This window comes from Pagrus major, chromosome 15, assembly GCF_040436345.1.
Source record: "Pagrus major chromosome 15, Pma_NU_1.0".
NCBI classification, from domain to species: Eukaryota; Metazoa; Chordata; class Actinopteri; order Spariformes; family Sparidae; genus Pagrus; species Pagrus major.
In genome coordinates this window covers 15,891,633-15,913,186 of record NC_133229.1, presented here as the reverse complement: position 1 = coordinate 15,913,186, position 21,554 = coordinate 15,891,633, and the positions used below count along the sequence as shown (strand labels likewise).

The following is a 21,554-nucleotide window of genomic DNA, read 5'->3' as shown; positions in this document are numbered from 1 at the left end:
TCCTCTGCACCTTAAACTGAAAAGCAGCATCAGATAATCCAAATAAATCTGTAGTGAAAATGTGCGAAAACATCAGGATAAATGTTAAAAGTGTTTGATAGTGTGATAGAATGTTACAGGCAAATTCAGTCATTGGTGGTTAAATAATATGTGGATTGCACATGTGAAGTATGCAAACACACACGTAAATCCATCAGTGGTGAGTGTTTTATTTTTTAGATAAACTACAGCCACGTAGGATGCAACTCTGTTGCCCATCAAACATTATGGAGGAAAAAAAATGTAATGCTCGTTTTTCTTTTTTTTTTTTTCCTCTCCATTCGCTTCCCCTTTTAACGTGCGTTTTGATTGGCTCTCCCCGATGCTTCTAGCCAATCAGCCTCCGCCTGCTATGGAGGAAGGAATAAATGCAAGATGGCTCCTCGTATAAAAACAGTCTTCTGGGTTGCCCTCAACGTGCAACAAAATAACTCTTTACATCTTGTTAGGTTAAAATATTTATCCGCGGAGAGTTCTGAGGGGTAACTCGAGCTATAGATTGATATGCGTACGGTACCCGGCGACATTTGGTGAGAGAAGATACCGAAGAGACAAGAGGGACAACTTTGAAGCCATGAATTGGTGGTGAACTCGCTCTCCTCGGTAGACAAGAGTTGGGGTGGTCGGAAGCACACAGCCTGGGCCTCGGCTAGCTAGCGGTAGCTGCTAACTAGCTAATGACTGATCTGCCTCATTGGGAACGTTAAACAGCAGAAAGGGAAACGTGTCAGACTACTGGTTGCCTGTTGAATGTGGGACTTGAGAGGCCATATAATAATTGGTCATGGCTGTATCAAGGTAAGACGTAGTCGGTTTTATCTTTTCGATATTCTTTAACAATTAGCCAGCTAGCTAGCTAAACTGCTACCACCTGCTAGCTTTTGATTCGGCAAAGAATGGCATGGCGACGGCCGACTAACGTTAGCCAGCTAGCTAGCTAACACAGTGTAACGTTATAGTGTAACTTTACTCACTAATAGTGGCGCAGCTCTGCAGGCCGGGAACTTAGTGGCCTCATAACTCAGTTTGGACTGATGGTGATGTCATTTGAAATTAATTTCACATGTTAAGTGATTCACAGCCCTCTGCTGATGCTTTGTCGCTAATTGAAGATTAACGTTAACCAACATCAACGTTGTGAAGTTGTGTGAGGAAAGCCCGTTTGCGAACACGAGATGCCTCCTTTGACTACCTGTGTTGACTTAATTTGTGTAACCCGGACAGGGACATTAGTTATACAGACATGCATACAAGCCTGTCAAATTGAAGTATTTGCAGCCTGTCCTTGATGCTAAAGTCGTGGTCATCTTTAACGTCACTTTAAAATGCAAATGCACCACTGATGGTAATGTTGCGTTCATTGTTTTGGTGTGTATTTAAGTTAATGTGTTCCATAGTGATATGTTGTTATGATAGCCCCACGTGGTGTCAGTGGTCCCATCTTTGCATAGTAAAGGAGACTCCTCAGCAGTTCAGCTTAAGTATTAGTAGTACCTGGGCTCACGCCCTGTACATCTCTAATCTACTTCACTTTATTAATAGACTGCTAATGACCTCAGGGAAAGACCAGGATCAGTACAGGTTACCCTGGTGCTAAGCCAAACAAATCATAATAAAAGATTTTTGAGAAGTTTTTCCTTGCAAACAAACGTGTGTTGCCTTGAGAGCATTTGACACAATGAATGAAATTGTGAGACCATTTTTCAGTTCAGTGAAAACAACAAAATACAAATATCATCTTAATAAACTCAAAGATTAGCTAATATATTCTGGTCTGCTCATAAGGTTTAAAGCGAAATGTTAGATGTTGTCGAAAAATTGGACGTGCATGTTGTCTGTTGTGTTGTGCATGGCCTGCAATGTTTCTGTTGACCTTCTTGTGCTTTTTTTGTAACCTTTCTTTAGACTTGATCGTTTGTTTATCCTGCTTGACACCGGAACAACACCAGTAACAAGGAAAGCAGCAGCTCAGCAACTTGGAGAAGTGGTTAAACTCCACCCGCATGAACTCAACAACCTCCTCGCAAAGGTATTTTTTGATAGCTTTGTACAAACACTCAAATATGTGAAACACTGATAGTGTATAACAGTGTAAATCTTGCTCACTAGATTGAATCTTGTATGCGATTCTGTCTGATCTTACAACCATAACAAACCTCCTTGACGTTGTGACAAAAGCAAGAGCACCGATTAGCGTTTTATCCTGGCCATTTTACTTCACTCTCTCCTTCTCTTTATAGGACAGGCAGTTGTATGTGTAGTAAATTAAATCTATTTTCTGTCAATTACAAGGTCTTGACCTACCTAAGGAGTCCTAACTGGGACACTCGTATAGCAGCAGGCCAAGCTGTAGAAGCTATTGTGAAGAATATTCCTGAGTGGAACCCGACCCCCAAGCCAAAAGAAGGTGAGCTTTTAGGTTTGGTCATTAAAATATGTCAGTCAGTCTAATGTGAATGATACGAAGCTGAGGCATATGTGCCACATTAAACGCTGCATCTGTAGTTGTTTTTGTTAAATGATCCCCAACGTTGTTAAGCCTCTTCGCTTTAGCATCACTGTTTATGGAAAGGCTCAGAGCACTAATGTTTACCTTGTGTTTAGTTTCAATATGTGTAATCAGTGTGTCTGTTGTGTAAGCTGTTTTTACCTGGCAATTAATGGATCTTCCAAGGACATAGGCAAAATATGAAAGATCCGCCCTAATTTTGAAGCAAAGCAGGTTTTACTGGTCAAACACGTAAGGCACTCTGTTGGTAATGAACAACAAAGATAATCTTATAGGCGGTCCATCTATTTTCTGATCATTGTGGGTAAAAAAAAAAAAAAAAAAAAAGTTCATTGTGCAATGAGACACCTAAACAATAGGGAGGTGGTTATTGCTCTCTCCTCTTAAAATTTCATGTCGCAGTCATTACATGTATTGTAAGAATGCACCTGTTCTAACGCATTATACTTGCCGTGGTCACTTCCTGTATTTCAGTGTAGCCAAACACACAAATTAGATGCCGTATGTGTTTGTCACTTGACTGTAGGATAATGAAATGGTCATTTTAATCGTGGCTCGTAAATGCTTTGTAATAACCAATGCTTACCTTGGTGTTTTTCTGGGCTGCCACATTGAGACCGCTAATCAAAAGATAAACATTCATTAATATAGGGTAATGACAGCACCTGTATTGTGTAATCTTCGTACAAAATGAAAGGGAGAATATCTGTGAAGGCATGCGTCACTGATTTAGACAAGCTTACTTTGTTCCTCTTCACATAACAGTGTAAGACCTCAGACTCATCTGTTGTGCAAGCCCAGTTTTCTTAGGTGGAAAACACAAGCGTGTTCTTGATGAAAGGCATTAGTGCAGAGTGATCTCATATTCAATAAGTAGTTGGTGGTACTAATATGCAGTTATGAAACTTGTCCATTTGTTTGTTGTAGAGTCTTGTGAAGACTTGTCTCCGGAGGACTCCTCTTGTGACCGGCTGACTTTCTACCACTTTGACATCTCCCGCCTACTCAAACACGGGGCCTCTCTGCTGGGATCTGCTGGGGCAGAGTTTGAGCTGCAGGATGACAAAACTGGTTTGTAGTGATTCTTTTTCTTTTTTTGACAGTAATCTTCACTTTGTTACACACCCACAGGCGCACCGGGAACAGATTACATTGTTGCATTGTGTAGATTGTAACCTGTGGAAAGTAAAGGTGTGACTCATTAAACCAGGAATATAAGAATAGGATGGTCTTGGTTAATGGCCAGTCTTTTGAGACACTGACCACTGGACAGCCTTTGTGTTTGAGCATTTCTATTTTTGAGCTACTTGGGAGAGTTTGAGTCTGTACTTTCCAACCTGTTAGTTTTTCCTTGAGGAAATGGATTCTGTCATGACTTTTGATTTCAAACTTTACGCACTAAATATATTCCTTATTCCTAAAATCACACACTTATAGGAACGTATGACTCAGACTGGGAGTAATGAAACACAAACACTGACACCAGGTTGATCCTGATGCAAACACAACTGCCACATCACCAACGTGGCTACTTAGCCATGAATTTGAATACAGTTTGAATAGGGAAAGCCGCTCATCGTTATCTTTTGGTGGTCATTTGAATTTGAACTTCCTGTCAGTTTGTGTGTTCCCGTACTCAGTTGTTGTACCAGTCATTGCTTCTCTGTGATCTGATTTCACTTCTCATTCAAGGTTCCCTGTACTGTTGAAGCTAAATTTAGCAAGTTTCAAAGCTATTTATAATACTGTTCTAGTATTTATCATTTTTGCCTCCCGGCTGTATTGAGCTCCGAAATGACACCTTTTCACATGCGCATTATCAGTATTCCTCACACACCTGTACTTGTTCTCTAGGCTATGTTTCTAAAATTTTCCCCTGGCATCCTGTCATTTGTTGACAGGTGATATGGACCCAAAGGAACGTCTGGCCCGCCAGAGAAAGCTTCTTCAGAAGAAGCTGGGTCTGGACATGGGTGCTGCTATCGGCATGGACACAGAGGAGCTGTTCAACGATGAGGACCTCGACTATACCTGCCAAACCAGTGGGCTTCGAGCCCATGGAAGCAAAGCCACAGCTGGCTCCAGCTCCCGCAACCACGTGGTGGGTCTCATTTTAGCCTCTTTGCTTTGATTCAACAGACTTTTGAGCATGAGTACTTCGTGGCCTTTGCTTCAACTAGGCTCTTACTGCAAGTTGTAGCCTTGGATGAACTATAAAGTTGAAAAATGGGTGCAGTGTGAGGCAGGAAGTGTGCAGCTGTTTATGTCAACAGTTGAGTGATGCACTATTGTGAGATACTTGGGTGTAAAAATCCCCTCAAACATGGTTTTTACAGGGAAAAAAGTACGATTAACACATTAAAATGGCACCTATTCTTTCTCCCTTGTTAAAAATTCCAGAATGTTAGTTTTTTCCCCCAAAGTTTAATGGCTGTACACAAGATGCCACCTACTTCAGAAGTCCATTCTCAGTGTATGTGTATTAGACTGCTTCAAGTTTCCACATCACAGTTGTGTCTGCTGAATATTGAACCAGAATTGGCATCTGAACTACAGATGAAAGAACATTTAAAGGAAAAAACTTCCTAGTGGCTTGAACTCTCCCCATTCTCTCCTAGGTCTTCAAATGATTCACATGTTTTTCTTTCTCATGAAACCATTCAGTGACCCCTTGTTTCCTGTATGAAAGCACCTGCATTTGCCATGTTTTCCACTCATTCATTTACGTGTTTCCTCTTAGGTTGTCAGGCATCCGTATTTGTGATGTCACAAATCGAGCTTGTAGGTCTGCATCTTTAAAATCAGGTTTTCAATGAGCACAGAGGAAATGAAAATGGCCTTCTAGTGTCAAACTCTGCACGTACATCATTCTACACAGTGGAGCTCAAATGTTTAACTGTAGGAACAAGATGAAAAAGATATTTTTGACTGGAGGATGACTTGCCTAGCTGAGTTTAATGAGGCAAAGGAAGGCAGGCTATAACTTGTCTCACAATGATGGAGGCTGTTGTGCAGTGCCTAGTCACAAATATGACTTGTACTGTGTTTTTGTAAACCCTTTTGCATTGCAGCAGAAAATCTTGTCTTAACACTTTCTGAACAGATATCCTGTTATCAAATTCACACAGATTCAGCCTTATGATCCTTTTGTGAATCATTCTTTCTTTGTGTCTCATGAACCATGGTGTTTCCTGTGTTACTAGTTTTAGTCTTTGATCATGCTGTCTGCTCTTTACACCTTCTTGGCCTGTGTGCCTTTATCTACTGTGAGGTGTTGCACACATTCATGTTAGTAGGAGGAAGAGAAGTCACTGTGGGAATACAATTTCCTAAACACCTTTTTGTAGTTCCCCCAGATCCATATTCAAGATGTCAGACATGCCAGAAATGATATACGCCTCAATGTTTGTGTTGCCTTGGTAGCTACGGTTGAACCAGCAGTATGGAGTTCACTGATGGCCTGTTGCTGCAGAAATTCCTACACAGTATAAAACAATGAACAGGACTTGTGCATGAATACACAAGGAGAATGCAGATAACCCAGAAGAACCACTGTTGATTTGGAGTAGGAGATCAGATTTGCTTAAAGCCGGATACAGCAGTTGGAAATTTGTGATGCATACAGAGAATTAATGTTTATTTTGGCCTTGTTTAAATCTGATGATGCATGTTTTCAGTTAAACATAAAAGATAATAATGAAATCCCATGCTTTGTTTTCAGCCCATTCAGGCGGCTGAGTTGATTGACTCAGAGTTCCGGCCAGGCATGAGCAATCGTCAGAAGAATAAGGCTAAGAGGATGGCCAAGCTAGTGGCCAAACAAAGATCAAGAGACGTTGATCCAAATGAAAAGAGGTAAGATAATTATATATACTGTGTACCTGCAGCATGCCCAGTTTAATTATGGCTATTATTTTTGCCCAACTAGAAATCATAACAGTGGTTCTTTCTATTAAAATCCTACATATTCAAGGGTTTTTGTTTGATGGGTTGTAATGACAAAATGATTCACTTTGTGATCTCTCTCCACCCTTTAGTAATGACAGTTTTGAGGGAGAACCTGAAGAGAAGCGAAGGAAAACCACCAACGTAGTTATTGATCAACCGACTGAACATAAAGTCTTAATTGACAACGTTCCAGATAACTCCAGTCTTTCAGAGGAGGTAAAGTATCAATCAATTCAATGACTCATTGATGTCAAGTCCTGAACCATTAATTGCTATAAATGGCATTCGTTGATGAGGCAACTGATTTCTCATTGCTTTGTCTTTTAGATACAAGAGTGGCCTCTTGAGAGCTTCTGTGAGGAGCTCTGCAATGACCTGTTCAATCCTTCATGGGAGGTAAAAACAAAGCATTTTTAAGTCCCATGATACTTAATTTTAGTTGATGGTGAGCTGCAAATAAGTGCTTACATACAACTTTCTTTTTAACGCAATTTTATATGACCAATGTGAGCAAGTACATTTAGACTGTATGTGTTTGTTTACAGATTCGTCATGGTGCTGGCACAGGTCTTAGAGAAATCATCAAGTCCCATGGTGCTGGGGGCGGGAAGCTGGTGGGAAGCACTGCAGAACAGGTATGACATAACCCCTGTCCTCTGTTTAATATTTCAGTGAGAAATAAACATGACACAAACTGTCTTGACGTCTGTTTTTAGATGTTGCGACAGCATCAGGAATGGATAGAGGACTTAGTCATCCGATTGCTCTGTGTCTTTGCTCTGGACCGCTTTGGAGATTTTGTATCTGATGAGGTAGGATTCTGTTTTTTGTTTTGTTTTGTTTTGGGTTTTTTTTAATCATCCTGATTTACTTTTTTTTATTTATTAAGGAAGTATTTAATTGGCCTTGTAACATCTTCAATGTTCAGTGTCTCAGTTGTCTTTATATCTGCAGGAATTGTCTCTGTGACATTATTTATAGCATCCTACAATGTATTTGTGTAGCAAGTGTTTACCTCTCCTAACTCTAACAATTGTCTGTACTATTGTGATGCATAGTATGACCGTTCTACTATAAATGAAGTGGCATTGTAGTTTTATTCCTCCTCATCACTGTGGAAACACTGTAGAACATCGGTAAGGTGGAAAATGACATTAAGAAAGAAGGAATCTGCTTGTTTATCCTCTTTTCAGAGGTTTGTGTGTTTGCTTTTCCTTGTGACACATTTGCTTTACTTCTTGCCACATGAAAGGTGTGACAGAATAAACACAGCCGACAGCCGAAGTTCAACCAGAGCAAAGGAACTAGTCATGAATTGACCTTGTGTTGGTGTGAAGGCGTGAGTCATTTAGTTTTTCCTGTGTTTTTGCACCTTTTTGCTCTACCAGGTGGTGGCTCCTGTCAGGGAGACGTGTGCCCAGACACTCGGTGTGGCCCTTCGCCACATGAATGAAACTGGTGTTTCCATGACAGTAGACGTCCTGCTGAAGCTGCTAAAAGAAGACCAGTGGGAGGCCCGCCATGGAGGCCTTCTTGGGATCAAATATGCCCTGGCAGTCCGACAGGTAACACCTGTTCTGTGTGTATATGATGAGCTCTTAAATAAGCACAGCAGGACTCTATAATGTACTTGATTTGAGCACCATATGTTTGTGAATATAAATTGTGGGGGTGGAAAGAGGAAAAGATTCTTTTGGTCTGTAAGCATATGTGCTGCATGTGGAGAGATGTCACTGTAAAGGTCATTATTTGTGATCTAATACCCACACATATGGTATATGCATATATGCTGATCATTATGCATCTGTTTTTCTCTCTGTATCTCTGTCTCAGGACCTGATCTCAGCTTTACTTCCCCGGGTGCTTCCTGCCATCACCATAGGCCTACAGGACCTAGATGATGATGTCAGGGCCGTGGCAGCCTCAGCCCTCATCCCTGTGGTGGAAGGCTTGGTACAACTACTGCCTAATAAGGTCAGAGAGGCAATAGCAGTGTCTTAACATTATCCTTGTTCAGTTTGTGATGAAGTCTGCCACCTGTTGCCACTTATTTCTCACATTGTTCTCTTAGTGTAGTTGTTTACACACACAATTCTCTGTTTCTCAGGTACCCTTCATTGTGAACACACTATGGGATGCTCTTTTGGACCTTGATGACCTCACTGCTTCCACCAACAGCATCATGACATTGCTGTCCTCACTGCTCACCTACCCGCAGGTCCGACAGTGCAGGTCAGTCTCAGGGATGTTCACACGATATATACTACTTCCTCAAAATCATAATGATGACCAACTCTAAAGGGACACTCAGCTGTGATTATTTTATGCGTCTCATTTGATAACATTATTGAACAAATGTAGCTGGCTCCCAGCTACAGTATGTGTGCCAAAGGGCAGCCAGAGGAAAAGCAACAAGTATTTGGCTCCTCTATTGTCATAAGCTGAAGGCAGGCAAATTGTCTGCGGTTGTGTGTGTACTAAAATACCAGCATTGTGCCAAGAGGTTGGTTGAACATCATTTGAATTGATTTACATAAAAGCATGCAGTGCACACCACCACTTGGCAAACTTGCTACAAGCAGACAATTTTAGATGAGCACTGACACTGTAAGTGTAGGCAGATGTTAATGTATACCTACTTCATAAGGTATTATTATATTCAGCTTGTTGTACTCTTACGTGACCTTTTCCTGACTGTATTTATATTGACTCACTTTCTTGTCCACTGTAGCATGCAGCAGTCATTAACAGTCCTGGTCCCTCGGGTGTGGCCGTTCTTGAGACACACCATATCATCAGTAAGACGGGCAGCACTGGAGACGCTTTTCACACTTCTGTCTAAAGCTGAAGAGGTAAATCTGACAGAGAGCAGTTGAATATTCTTGTAATTTACCTGTTGATGTTTGTACACACAGGGTTTAACAATACAAATACAATACATTTTAAGTCCACAATTTCAGTGCTGACTAATGTGCTGCACGCCCAATAAGGCACTGTTTCATGTTTGTCATTCTTCAGAGCTGTGCACTGTGGATCAACCCCATCCTGCAAGATATGCTCCGGCACATCTTTCAGTCCTGCATACTGGAGAGCAATGAGGAAATCCTTGAACTGGTCCAAAAGGTTTGTTGTATGACCCAAACTACCAATTTTAAATCTCATCATTAAAATTGCTAAGACAGCCCTTCCCATCCTAAGGTTTATACATTTTTGTACTGGGATATGGCTGACTTGTCTCTCCTTGAATCCAAATGAGCTTTTTGGATTTTGCCTTGATTTGTTGCTGTGTCACGGTTTGCAGGTGTGGATGGAGCTGCTGTCTCAGGCCCCCCAGCAGTATGTGGTAGCAGCCAGCTGTCCATGGATGGGAGCCTGGCTCTGTCTCATGATGCAGGCCTCACACATTCCCATAGACCTGAACATGCTGCTGGAAGTGAAGGCCCGCTCTAAGGTTGTACACTTTATTCATAGCTAAATAAGACTGGAGAATAATTATTTTTATATTGTTCCATTCTTAGCTGTGTAGTGTTTTTCTCTTCAATGAAAACTGATGCTTCATTCAAGGAACAGTATTTGCTAGTTGGTAGGAAATTTAGCCAGTGAAATGAATATTTTACATTTAAGATTTGGGAAAACTAATCTCAGGTCAGTTTTTTACAAATAAATAAATGGCAACATGTTATATACCATGCAACACATCTGATCTAACAAAATATCACAATAGGTTGGTATGACATGGTAGTGTTTCTGTTGCAAATCGTATCTACAAATTCATGCAAATAATGTAGGGACTTAAAGACGTCACACAAAACAATGAACCTCACGGAGGTTGCTAGGCGACAGACTAGCAGACAAGGTGAGGGTAACAGAAGACTCTGAAAGCAATGTCCTGTACGTTTAACAACCTGAACAGTCTGGAGGAGGAAATTGGTATACAGCAGAGAAGTTCAAGCCAATGCGTGACTTGATAACCAGCTTGTTTAATGAAATGTGGCTGAACGCTGAGGTCAAGTGACTGCAAGTTATGAGTGGGTACAGCCTTACGTTTCATGCACCAAATTGATTCAATGTGTATTAGAAGCAGAGACAAATGTGCTGATTCTTACATTGCCCACCCAAAACGACATTTATAATGCCACATGAAATTTATCCCAGGTCCATTTTGTCATTTTAGTTACTATGTACTGCGATAATTAATGTTTTATTGATGCAACAGGATAAGGCTGGCGCAAAGGCACGTCAAGGGACCAATCAGGTGAAGGAGACAGTCCAGGAGTACATTGCAGGTGCAGAGACGGTGACAGATGACCCAGCGACAAGGGACTACGTTGTGGTTCGTGCCCGCCTCATGGCTGCCAAGTAAGATTTGATTGTTGTACTGGAAAGAAATCCAAAATTGCCACAAAACTTGTTCACAAATGTCAGATAAATATGTTCACAGCTCTGACAGTTTTTCCCTGCTTCGTTTGTATCTCTATTCCAGATTGCTGGGGGCTTTGTGTAGGTGTATCTGTGACCCTCAGCTCAATGCTGCATCTCAGGAGATCCGACCAGCCGAGTCTTTAGGCCAACTGTTGCTCTTCCACCTCAACTCCAAGTCTGCCCTGCAGCGCATAGCTGTGGCTATGGTGCTTTGTGAGTGGGCTGCAGTGCAGAAGGTAAGAAGCTCAGACACAATTAGCTTATTTTTATTGTGAAAACAATACATATTAGAAATGATTCTGATGTAGTGTAATCTGGCATTTACAGGATGAATAATTTACTTTTCCAATCTGTTTCAGGATTGTCAGGTAGTATCATCCATGGTGCAGCCTCGCCTTCTGGCCATTCTGTCAGAGCAGTTGTACTATGATGAGATCGCCATCCCCTTCACACGCATGCAGAATGAGTGCAAGCAGCTCATTGCTCTGCTAGCTGATTCCAACATAGACCTGCAAGACCGCCTCAACTGTAGTGTTTTCACAATTGATCAAGCCAATGAACTGGTAGGTCCTTTCTCTGGTAGAAACCTTTTAACCACTTGCTTTAATTGATAAAATGGGATGTCACCCCTGAAACCAACTGTACATGATTTCTGAACAGTTGTGTGAACCCATAGACTGTTAGTGTGTAAACTGATCTAAATTATTATTTGCTTATTAGGCTCATTTCAAGGTTTTTGGATACTTTAGTTTTAGTAGTAGATAGTTGTTGTTTTTTTTTGTTTTTTTTTCCATTTTCATTTTCCCGGATGTTTATTTGCTCAACTGACAGCTTTGTTACTGATTTGGTGCCCAGCTGATTCTCAGTTTCAAAGGTCAGTGGATGTTGCACTGTGTAACAGATGGCTCCTTTTCCGGTCACTCAAAATCTACCCCCCCTACTTGTTCCCTAGGTAACCACCATCTTTACAGAATCCACGTCAGGTCTGAACGTGAAGTCCAAACAGTGGCAGGCACTGGACAGTAAACGACAGCAGGCTCAATCGACAGTGATGGAAACTAATGCAGAATGGCAGCAGCTGCATCTGCGCGTCCACATGTTCACAGCCTGCGCAGTCATTAACCTGCAGGTGCTTCCTGACAAGCTCAACCCACTAGTCAGGCCTCTGATGGAGGCCATCAAGCGGGAGGAGAACACCCTGATCCAAGGATATGCTGCTTCTTTTATAGCTAAGCTGCTGCAGCAGTGTGCGGGACGCTTGCCGTGCCCCAACCCCAAGATCATCAAAAACCTCTGTGCCTCATCCTGCGTCGATTCAGCCGCCACACCCTCATCTGCTTGTCCTGTACCCCCAACACAAGAAAATGCCAAAGGTTACTCAGGATTTCTGTATTTGTAGAATAAAAAGTACAACAACAGCCCTTCATTAACCATGTATCAATACTGAAGAAGTGTTTGCTTGATATTGAGAATTTTTCTCTCCTTCTCATGCCATTAGGCCCAGGGTTGGAGAAAGACGGCATGCATCACATGGTCAACAAAACACGAGGCATCATTACCCTGTACCGTCACCAAAGGGCAGCGTTTGCCATCACCAGTAAGAGGGGGCCGGCCCCTAAAGCCCCAAAGACCCCCAGCACGGAGCTTCCTCCTGGCAGCACCATCAGCACTGATAATGATGAGGTACAGAGGACTTACTCAAGTACATTTTCCTCACATCTAAATCGTAATGACAACAGTTTGTGTTTACCTATCTTTGTCTGATCTGATTTTAGAGCAAGAAGCCATTTCTGATCCAGAGACGAGGGGCAGAGTTCTCCCTAACAACTGTTGCCAGGCACTTCGGTGCAGATCTCACCAAGTCTCTGCCATACCTCTGGGAGAACACAGTGGGACCACTGAGAGCAGTGGTGACTGAAAATCAATGCATTGGTATGTTGATTTGGTTGATCACATTTTTTATATTGGATAGATTGGTTACAGCGATTTCTTCACTTATTTTTGGCCTCATAATTGTAACTACTGCCCACACTGTTGTTACGGTGTTGTGTAAACAGGTCAAACGTGCCAGCAAGTACTTCAGCCTTAAATGGACTTGAATACAGCAAACCATAGCAATACAGATGCAAAATTCAGTTTGAAGTTGTAGTTGTCTCAGGATGACTCATAGCACTTTTCACTCAATGTATCTATGATCACTCATGAAAGAGGTTGCATCATTTCTCAGTCAGTCAATCAATTCAATACACTTCATTTCAAGATAATGAAGGACGACATGGTTCAGTACTCTGAATCACCCTGTGTCTCTTGTGTGTTCTAGATAGGCAGGCTCAGCTGGAGAGGGGAGACGGTGCAGCTCAGGAACTGGTTAACTCTCTACAAGTGCTGGAAGTCATGGCTGGAGCCATGGCCTCTGAACTTAAACCTTTGGTAAGACTCCTGATCCATTAAGACCCCTACTGTGTTTTTGTACCACCATTTTCAGAAGTCTTATCACTGATTTGAATTCTATGGCATCATAAGAAGCCTTTTATAGATAAATGCTGTTCCTTGGATCGTCAAAGGGTCTGTCTCAACAAGTTCATTTACCTTAGTAACTGGCAAAATGATTTCCAGGACCAGTTCATAAAAACATCTTGAGCAACTATTAGAATGAGTAAATATTATTGTATGTGTCTCCTCTGTTTGATGTTCTCTAGCTGCTGGAGCACCTTCCCTATCTGTTCACCTGCCTGCAGCACCCGTACACAGCAGTGCGTCACATGGCAGCCCGCTGTGTGGGCGTGCTCAGTAAGATAGCCATGCTGGAGACTATGAACAGTTTCCTAGAGTGTGTACTCCCCTGGTTAGCTGCTATTGAAGACTGCACTAAACAGGAGGGTGCCATCGAGGCTTTAGCCTGTATCCTTCACAAACCGCTTGGGTGAAAACAGTGTGGAGAAGTTGTTGAGGATTAAAGCATCGACTTCGTAATTGTCGCTGTGTTATTCCTGTACAGTAGCGTCCTTGACTGCCATCCCTGCAGGTGTCATGGAGCAGCTGGATGTGGATATCGTACCCTACATTGTGCTGCTGGTAGTACCAGTGCTGGGCCGTATGAGTGACCCCAGCGATAGCATTCGTTTCATGGCCACACAGTGCTTTGCGACACTCATCCGCCTGTTGCCCTTAGAGGTAGGAGCACACAAACAGAAGGCTAAATGTAGTTTTGATGCAGTTAAGGGTCTGCAAAATAATGAGATCACTTGGGTGCTAAAACAGTGATGACACAATGATTATCCAGTGTTTTTAAATGCTTTTAAATGTCTACCAGGCAGGTATACCAGACCCTCCAGCCATGTCTGCTGACCTGATTCGTCAGAAGGCTAGAGAACGCCACTTCCTGGAGCAACTACTAGATGGCAGAAAACTGGAGAACTACAAGATCCCAGTGCCCATCAAGGCTGAGCTCAGGAAGTACCAGCAGGTGTGTGACAGGTTTAAAGGTCCACTGTGCCTTGCGATACCTCCTAAAGCAGCAGATGAGGGGTGGCCAGCCTGTGTTTTTACTCCATGAATACTTCAGACTCCTTGAATACTTCTGCCTCTTCACCTTGAGTCTGATCGTTTTTCTGCTAGGTTCAGGAGTGATGTTTTTTGCCTTAAAAAACAACAGGCTGTAAAAATAGACACTGACAACAAATGGTTTTCTTCAGAGTAAATTTAAAGCTGTTGAATGGAGGCCTTTTTTTTAGAAATGTACCATCAGGCAGCTCTGCTGAGAACCAGCTATCCATCTCTTTAATGGAGCAGTGCAGAAATCTAGTTTACAGGCTGCTACCACTGTTACTACTGTTTGTCCTCAGCCACTGAACCGACTGAGGGGAAAATGTCTCTCTGAAACCAACTGCAGTCACAGTGCATTAGCTGGTTTTATGTTTATTTTAGTGAGCAGATTTTTGTGTTAGTATTTTCAGTGTGTGTGTCTTTGTGTCATCTTGCAGGATGGAGTAAACTGGCTGTCCTTCCTGAACAAATACAAGCTGCATGGGATCCTGTGTGATGACATGGGTCTCGGCAAGACGCTGCAGTCAATCTGTATTCTGGCAGGAGATAACTACCTCAGGTACTGAGTCCAAGCAGCTCTATTACTGTTATTATTGTTTGACTTTCAGCTCTACAGCGTCAGCTCTATTCAGAAGCAACACTCCTCAAATGATTATATGACAACTTTACAATCCATATGACTTGTAAAAAGATTTATAAGTGAATAATAAAATATATGTACACATTGAATATCATTTTACCAGTCGTTCATATGCTAGTGTATATAATCAGTGTCAGATATTATTGTTATCCTACTACTTCTAAATCACAGAAAAGATTAGACTACTTTTTCATAATATTAAGCTTCAGGCTTGTTCTCTCTATTTTTAAAGGTAATGTAAATAATTGGTAATGCAGACAGAATCCATATCTCCTCATGAGACTAAATTCTTGTCAGTTGTCTACATGATTAATATGAACTGTTTTTGTACATAAAGAATACAAGGGCTGTAAGGATTCACTGATATGATTCAGAAATGTTTTTTTATTTTATTTGAAGATGCGAGTAAATGATGCATTTATCCCTGCATCGATAGAAATGTACTGTGACTCAGACGATGGCCTGATTTTAAAGTTATTAATTGGTTGACTGAAGCTTAGCTGCTAACTGCTAACTATTCTGCAAAGCATCGCCAAGTCTTTAAGTTTAAAGTTCAGAGCGAGACTCTTGCATTACTTTTACAAGAGTTACGTTAGCACCTCCATTAGTTCAGACCCATTAGATCCACACTTGCGAGGGATAAACAACAACACGTCTGACAACGCTGACACGGTTCACAGTGCACCATTACGTCTAACATGTGGAAGACATTTGGATTTTATAAGAAAGATGGAAAATTGGACAAAAGTCTGGTCTTTGTGAGGTCTGTAGAGATCCAAGTAATGCCACTTTAATAGAAACTGCTTATTTTAATTTATAATGAAAAATCAATGACTACATTAAACAAATGTAATTGAATTGCACCAAATATATCATACCTGAATCGTATGGTAACCCATGCATCTAGATGCTTATCGAATCGTCTTATATGGGAGAGATTCACACCCCTAAAAAAAACAAAAACAAAAAAAAACCCACTGCAAGTCAACAGATGTAATTTGTCATTGAGGCTGAGCTACAAATAAAAATCGCATTGTTAAGCTTAGTTAGTAAATAATCATGAATATGAAAAGGTTAATTTATACAGCAGGGTTTGACAGCTTCAGTAAAACCCCTGTTTTGTCCCAGTCTTGATGCTGGTGTTTGATCTCATTGTTCTTGTTCTTTAAAACACTCTTCTGGTGTTTGAAGTTCTGTCAGTAAACTTGACTCATCCGTCTGTGTGTTTGATGTCTGTTCAGGGCACAGGAATATGCCAAGACTAAGGCCGCAGACTGCAGCCCCATGCCCTCTCTGGTGGTGTGTCCTCCCACGCTGACCGGCCACTGGGTGGATGAAGTCGGCAAGTTCTGCACCAAAGAGTACCTCAACCCACTGCACTACACTGGGCCCCCTACAGAACGAATGCGGTAAGCTTAGTCAGACTTAATGCAAGAGGAAAAGTCTGTCAGCAACACCGAGAATGATTTATGTTCTCATCCTAAACTGATTAAGTACAGCAGAACAGGGCCGTTAAGCATTTTTCAATGTTTGTTTGGATTCATTATTTTATGATGAATGTTTGTATACAATACAAACATACTTGGCCTGTCTCATTTACAACAGAAGCTAAACAAACGTTTACTTTTCCAGGTTGCAACACCAAGTGAAAAAACACAATCTCATAGTCGCCTCTTACGATGTTGTACGGAATGACATCGACTTTTTTAGGTGAGTATCACTAAGTGTAATAATCCGGCTTTTTGTTTTGGAAGTAGCTGCTTAGTTTAACGTTTTTTGAACTTGTTATTTTCATTTTTTAGAAATATAAAATTTAACTACTGTATCCTTGATGAGGGTCACGTCATCAAGAACGGGAAGACCAAACTTTCCAAAGCCATTAAGCAGTTGGCTGCCAACTTCCGAGTCATCTTGTCAGGAACACCCATTCAGGTGAGATGCCCTCTTTGCTGTCAAATAGATTTGGCCGTTGAAATGTACTTCTCTCCTTGTATCTTTACTTGTCAGAGCATGAATATATTCTCTTTCTGTCTGTTCCCAGAACAATGTCCTGGAGCTCTGGTCGTTGTTTGACTTCCTCATGCCGGGCTTCCTTGGAACAGAACGCCAGTTTGCTGCTCGTTATGGTAAACCTATCCTGGCTAGCCGTGATGCCAAAAGTTCCTCACGGGAACAGGAGGCAGGTATGACGGCTCCCTTTTTTAATTTTTAACGGATTATTACCTTTTCTAACATCCAGTTTTTTTTAAAGAGACTTATTAAGATCAGGATATTAACTGTGGTTAATATTGGATTTTCCCTGTAGGTGTCCTGGCGATGGAGGCATTACATCGACAGGTGCTACCCTTCCTTCTCCGGAGAATGAAAGAAGATGTCCTCCAGGATCTTCCTCCTAAAATCATTCAGGACTATTACTGCAACCTGTGTCCTCTGCAGGTACTTGTGGCCCCTGACAGTTATCGAGTGGGCAGTCAAATACCCACAGGCTAACAATTATTCTGTAATATTGAGAAGACATTATCTCAGCTTTGCATTTTCATTTTTCTTGTAATTGGATCATTGTCTGGGATATTTAACTTGTTGTCTTCTATTGACCAAAAGAAGCTAATGATAAGCCTTCCATATGAGTTTATGCATTATAAATGGGTGGGATGCTCACACATGCTCACTACAACTGAACAATGGCTCAGCCTCAGTGTAACAACCTGGTTTGCTTTCTCACTACCTGCAGGTTCAGTTATATGAAGACTTTGCAAAGTCCCGAGCCAAGGCCAGTGTGGAGGACAGCATCTCTGTAGCCTCTACCGAGGAGGAGGAAAAGCCTAAACTGAAGGCCACAGGCCATGTCTTCCAGGTAAACCTCTAAAAAACACTGTGAATACATTTTCTTCCATGAAACCAGCATTGCTTACTCCACATTTACAACAACATTTCAAAGAATGCAGTTTGGTTTGGAAAAAAACTTTTGATTCACAGAGCAGAAGTGTAGCTGTTTGGAATCAAAGCATTCATTAATACTTTCTGAATGCCAATATCTTTTACAGATGCATCTCACCATGCAGTAACATTTCCCTTCATTTCTGCATTCTCTCAGGCACTGCAGTACCTGAGGAAGCTGTGTAACCACCCGAGCTTAGTCCTGACCCCGCAGCATCCAGAGTACAAACGCATCACTGAGCAGCTGGCAGCTCAAAACTCGAGCCTGCGGGACATTCAGCACGCGCCCAAACTCTCCGCTCTCAAACAGGTAACAGGCTGGGAAGTCGGCTATTAGATCAACTACACCACATAATGTTTCACATAATCCAAAATGATGCAGAGTTTGTGCAATCAAGTGTTCATGAAAATAATATGGGTGCGTTTAAAAAAGGAACCAGTGAAAAGTGTACTGTGGACCTCTTCACTGTCTCAAACTGAAGCTCTGATGTGTTTTCTGTTCTACAGCTGCTGTTGGACTGTGGTCTCGGTGGTGGTGGAGGATCAGAGGGGGGCACCGAGGCAGTGGTGGCCCAGCATCGTGTTCTCATTTTCTGTCAGTTAAAGAGCATGCTGGACATTGTGGAGCACGACCTGCTGAAACCCAAACTGCCATCAGTCACCTACCTGAGGCTGGACGGCAGCGTGCAGGCGGGCCTGCGCCACTCCATCGTATCCAGGTCAGTGGATTGATTTATTATCAACCAGTTCAAACCTTGATTTAAAAATTCTGCTTGCTGCTTTTTGTGTGAATATGAGCTGCCACCAAAGTCGAATCGTTCTCTCCGTTTGTCTTCTCCATCTCAGATTTAACAATGACCCCTCCATCGACGTGCTGTTGCTGACCACCCATGTTGGCGGTCTGGGTCTGAACCTGACGGGTGCAGACACTGTGGTGTTTGTGGAACATGACTGGAATCCCATGAGGGACCTGCAGGCCATGGACCGTGCCCACAGGATAGGACAGGTACTGTTGTTACATACACTGACCATACATCAATAAACAGTATGGACCACATCCTAGGCTGTAAATCCAAATAACATGTAGATCATCGTTTGCTCTGATAAAGTCCAGTTTTATTAAAATGCTGCTGACTTCAAGCTTCCTCTGTGGCTCCCACCGTAGGATGTGACTTGTTCATCAGTGTTTCCTCTATGCATTATTAAATATGGCCTTTGAACAGCCTCGGATTGTGTGACACGGCTGCTCTTGTCTGAAGCCAGCGATGCAAAATGAACCTAGTGAAATTAAATTGGCAGAGGGGCCCTGTCCTACACATCTAATACACTGTGGTAACATTTCCCGTCGTCTTTGTTCTACAGAAACGGGTGGTGAACGTGTACAGGCTGATCACACGAGGCACACTGGAGGAGAAGATCATGGGTCTGCAGAAATTCAAGATGAGCATCGCCAACACTGTCATCAGCCAAGACAACGCCAGCCTGCAGAGCATGGGCACAGACCAGCTCCTCAATCTCTTCACTCTGGACAAGGTGAGACTGACGAGGGGAAACATGTCAGTGCGTGCCAAAGAATGTCCTACATGGAGAGCTAAGCCATGTTTGCTACTACTGTAATACGGTCATTCTAGTAACCATAGAAGTAACAAGTGGTCACATGATTTTTATCCTAGAGCAGATACTGATGTGAGGGAGAAGAAAAGAAAACAAAAAAGGGGTTTATTACAGCTCTGTGTAGAATACTACTCTGCTTGAACCAAAGACTACTTTAATGTTATTCATGTTTAAAGTGTTATCATTTAATAAAGTTCTGAGCAATAGAGCAGAGTCGGTAAGTAACCGTTACAGACACATTTTAATGATTTAGACTGTTGTTTAGGTCATTATCTAGTAACTAAATTAGTTTGTTTGATAATGAGACATCAGGTGTACAAACCCAGGTAGTGCTTGTACTGCTGGCTCACATTCCCAACATACACACCTCTTCTTGCATGCGGTGCTTGTGTATCTGTGGAACATACTGTACGTCATGTTTGACTGAAATGTCACTTATATAAATGTGTTTCAGGGAGAAAAGGGTGAGAAGGGCGAGCAGTCGCCGTCAACCTCAGGGAAGGCCTCCATGAAGTCTGTGCTGGACGGCCTGGGAGAGCTATGGGACCAGCAGCAGTACGACACCGAGTACAACCTGGACAACTTCATGCACTCCCTGCAGTAGCACTGTACGACCCCCCCACCCCCACCCCAGACACACACTCACACACAGCCTCCATCTGCTGGCCGAGCAGGACCTGGTCAGCGCCTGAGGAGAGCCCTACTGCTGCAGTCATCTGCCCGAACCTGACACAAGATTACTGAGGAGTCACTGATGGCTGATAGTTACAGTCCCAAAGCAATAACTAAAACACAGCCAGAATAAGAACTGAATCTATTTTTAGTGCTTTCAAACCAACATTAATGCTGTAACAGTGTTAAAACAGTTCCTTCTGATGTTTAACATGGTCAGACATCCCATAATTCCTTTTCAACAAACCTTCTCCAAAACTGCTAAGAGACTATAATGGTATGATGATGATGCACCATCTGTAACAGACACGTCCGGTGTTTGTTTACATCACCTACATGAGTAAACAGCAGCTCCACTACTGTGTACAGTGCTGTCGTTTCTCAAGCGTACAGTGTATCATAATTATAGTTCTCCTTTATAGTTCCAGCACCAGGTGCTACTTTTACAGCCCACTGCCCTCCTCCCATGTTACATTACCAGAGTATACAGTGTTAACTGCTTCAAACACCATTACCCAGTCCCACCTCCCTCTTATCTGGTCCGCCTCCTCGTCACAAGGTCTTAAAAGCACTGCGATACCCAGCCACACCTGTCAACGCCTCTCCGACTGATAAATACAAACATGTTTTTGTACAACAAAGGGAAACGGGCCGAGAGCGACGAGCTCGCTGGAGAAACCACAGGATGTCAACACGGTGTTCTGGCTTTTTATAGCACACTGCTGACTGCTGAGCTCCCCATCCTCCAGATGGCGATGGTTTCTACTCGCCCCAGGGAGAGACTGTTCACATGACCCGAGGCCATCGAGAGGCTTTGTGGTGAGATGATAAAGAGTCTGCGTCGTGTCCAGCTCCTCCAAATGTGCTGTAACAATGAGCTGGAAAAGCACTGCACTTGAAGCAGCATTACAGAGACTGAACATGGGGCCAAGCTGAAACTGGTACCTGAAACATGCCACAAGTATTTTAAAAAAATAATAGACTTGTACATAATTCTGTAATTGCTGCTTTTTCTTTATGATCGTGGAATTGGAATAAATTCTACAAACCTTTGAACAAAATATCTTTTTTCTTCTTTGCATGTGGACCGTGATGGCCAGTAGATGGTGTGCTTGCACAGATAAGACTGAACCTGACTGAACCTAAAATATGATCACATTGGTCTTCTGACACATAAATACATATTTAAGGATTATTTCCTGCTTTATAACGACCACACACTGCAAA

At 42.3% G+C, this 21,554-nt stretch overlaps 1 protein-coding gene across 1 annotated transcript; it reads left to right on the top strand.

The window, feature by feature from the left end:
* Nucleotides 1-444: 444 nt before the first annotated feature.
* Nucleotides 445-21,388, top strand: btaf1 (BTAF1 RNA polymerase II, B-TFIID transcription factor-associated). The gene is made up of 38 exons (XM_073481765.1): nt 445-837; nt 1,945-2,068; nt 2,332-2,446; nt 3,476-3,619; nt 4,450-4,649; nt 6,270-6,403; nt 6,586-6,712; nt 6,824-6,892; nt 7,042-7,131; nt 7,213-7,308; nt 7,885-8,061; nt 8,330-8,470; nt 8,604-8,728; nt 9,228-9,348; nt 9,515-9,619; nt 9,798-9,947; nt 10,713-10,855; nt 10,980-11,154; nt 11,278-11,481; nt 11,871-12,291; nt 12,417-12,601; nt 12,694-12,850; nt 13,239-13,348; nt 13,618-13,819; nt 13,944-14,092; nt 14,232-14,384; nt 14,902-15,023; nt 16,346-16,513; nt 16,737-16,814; nt 16,907-17,036; nt 17,146-17,287; nt 17,410-17,540; nt 17,836-17,958; nt 18,199-18,351; nt 18,549-18,760; nt 18,888-19,047; nt 19,404-19,574; nt 20,110-21,388. Exons 1-38 carry the CDS (start codon nt 824-826, stop codon nt 20,257-20,259), a joined length of 5,571 nt encoding a protein of 1,856 aa, XP_073337866.1. The 5' UTR covers nt 445-823; the 3' UTR covers nt 20,260-21,388.
* Nucleotides 21,389-21,554: the final 166 nt, after the last annotated feature.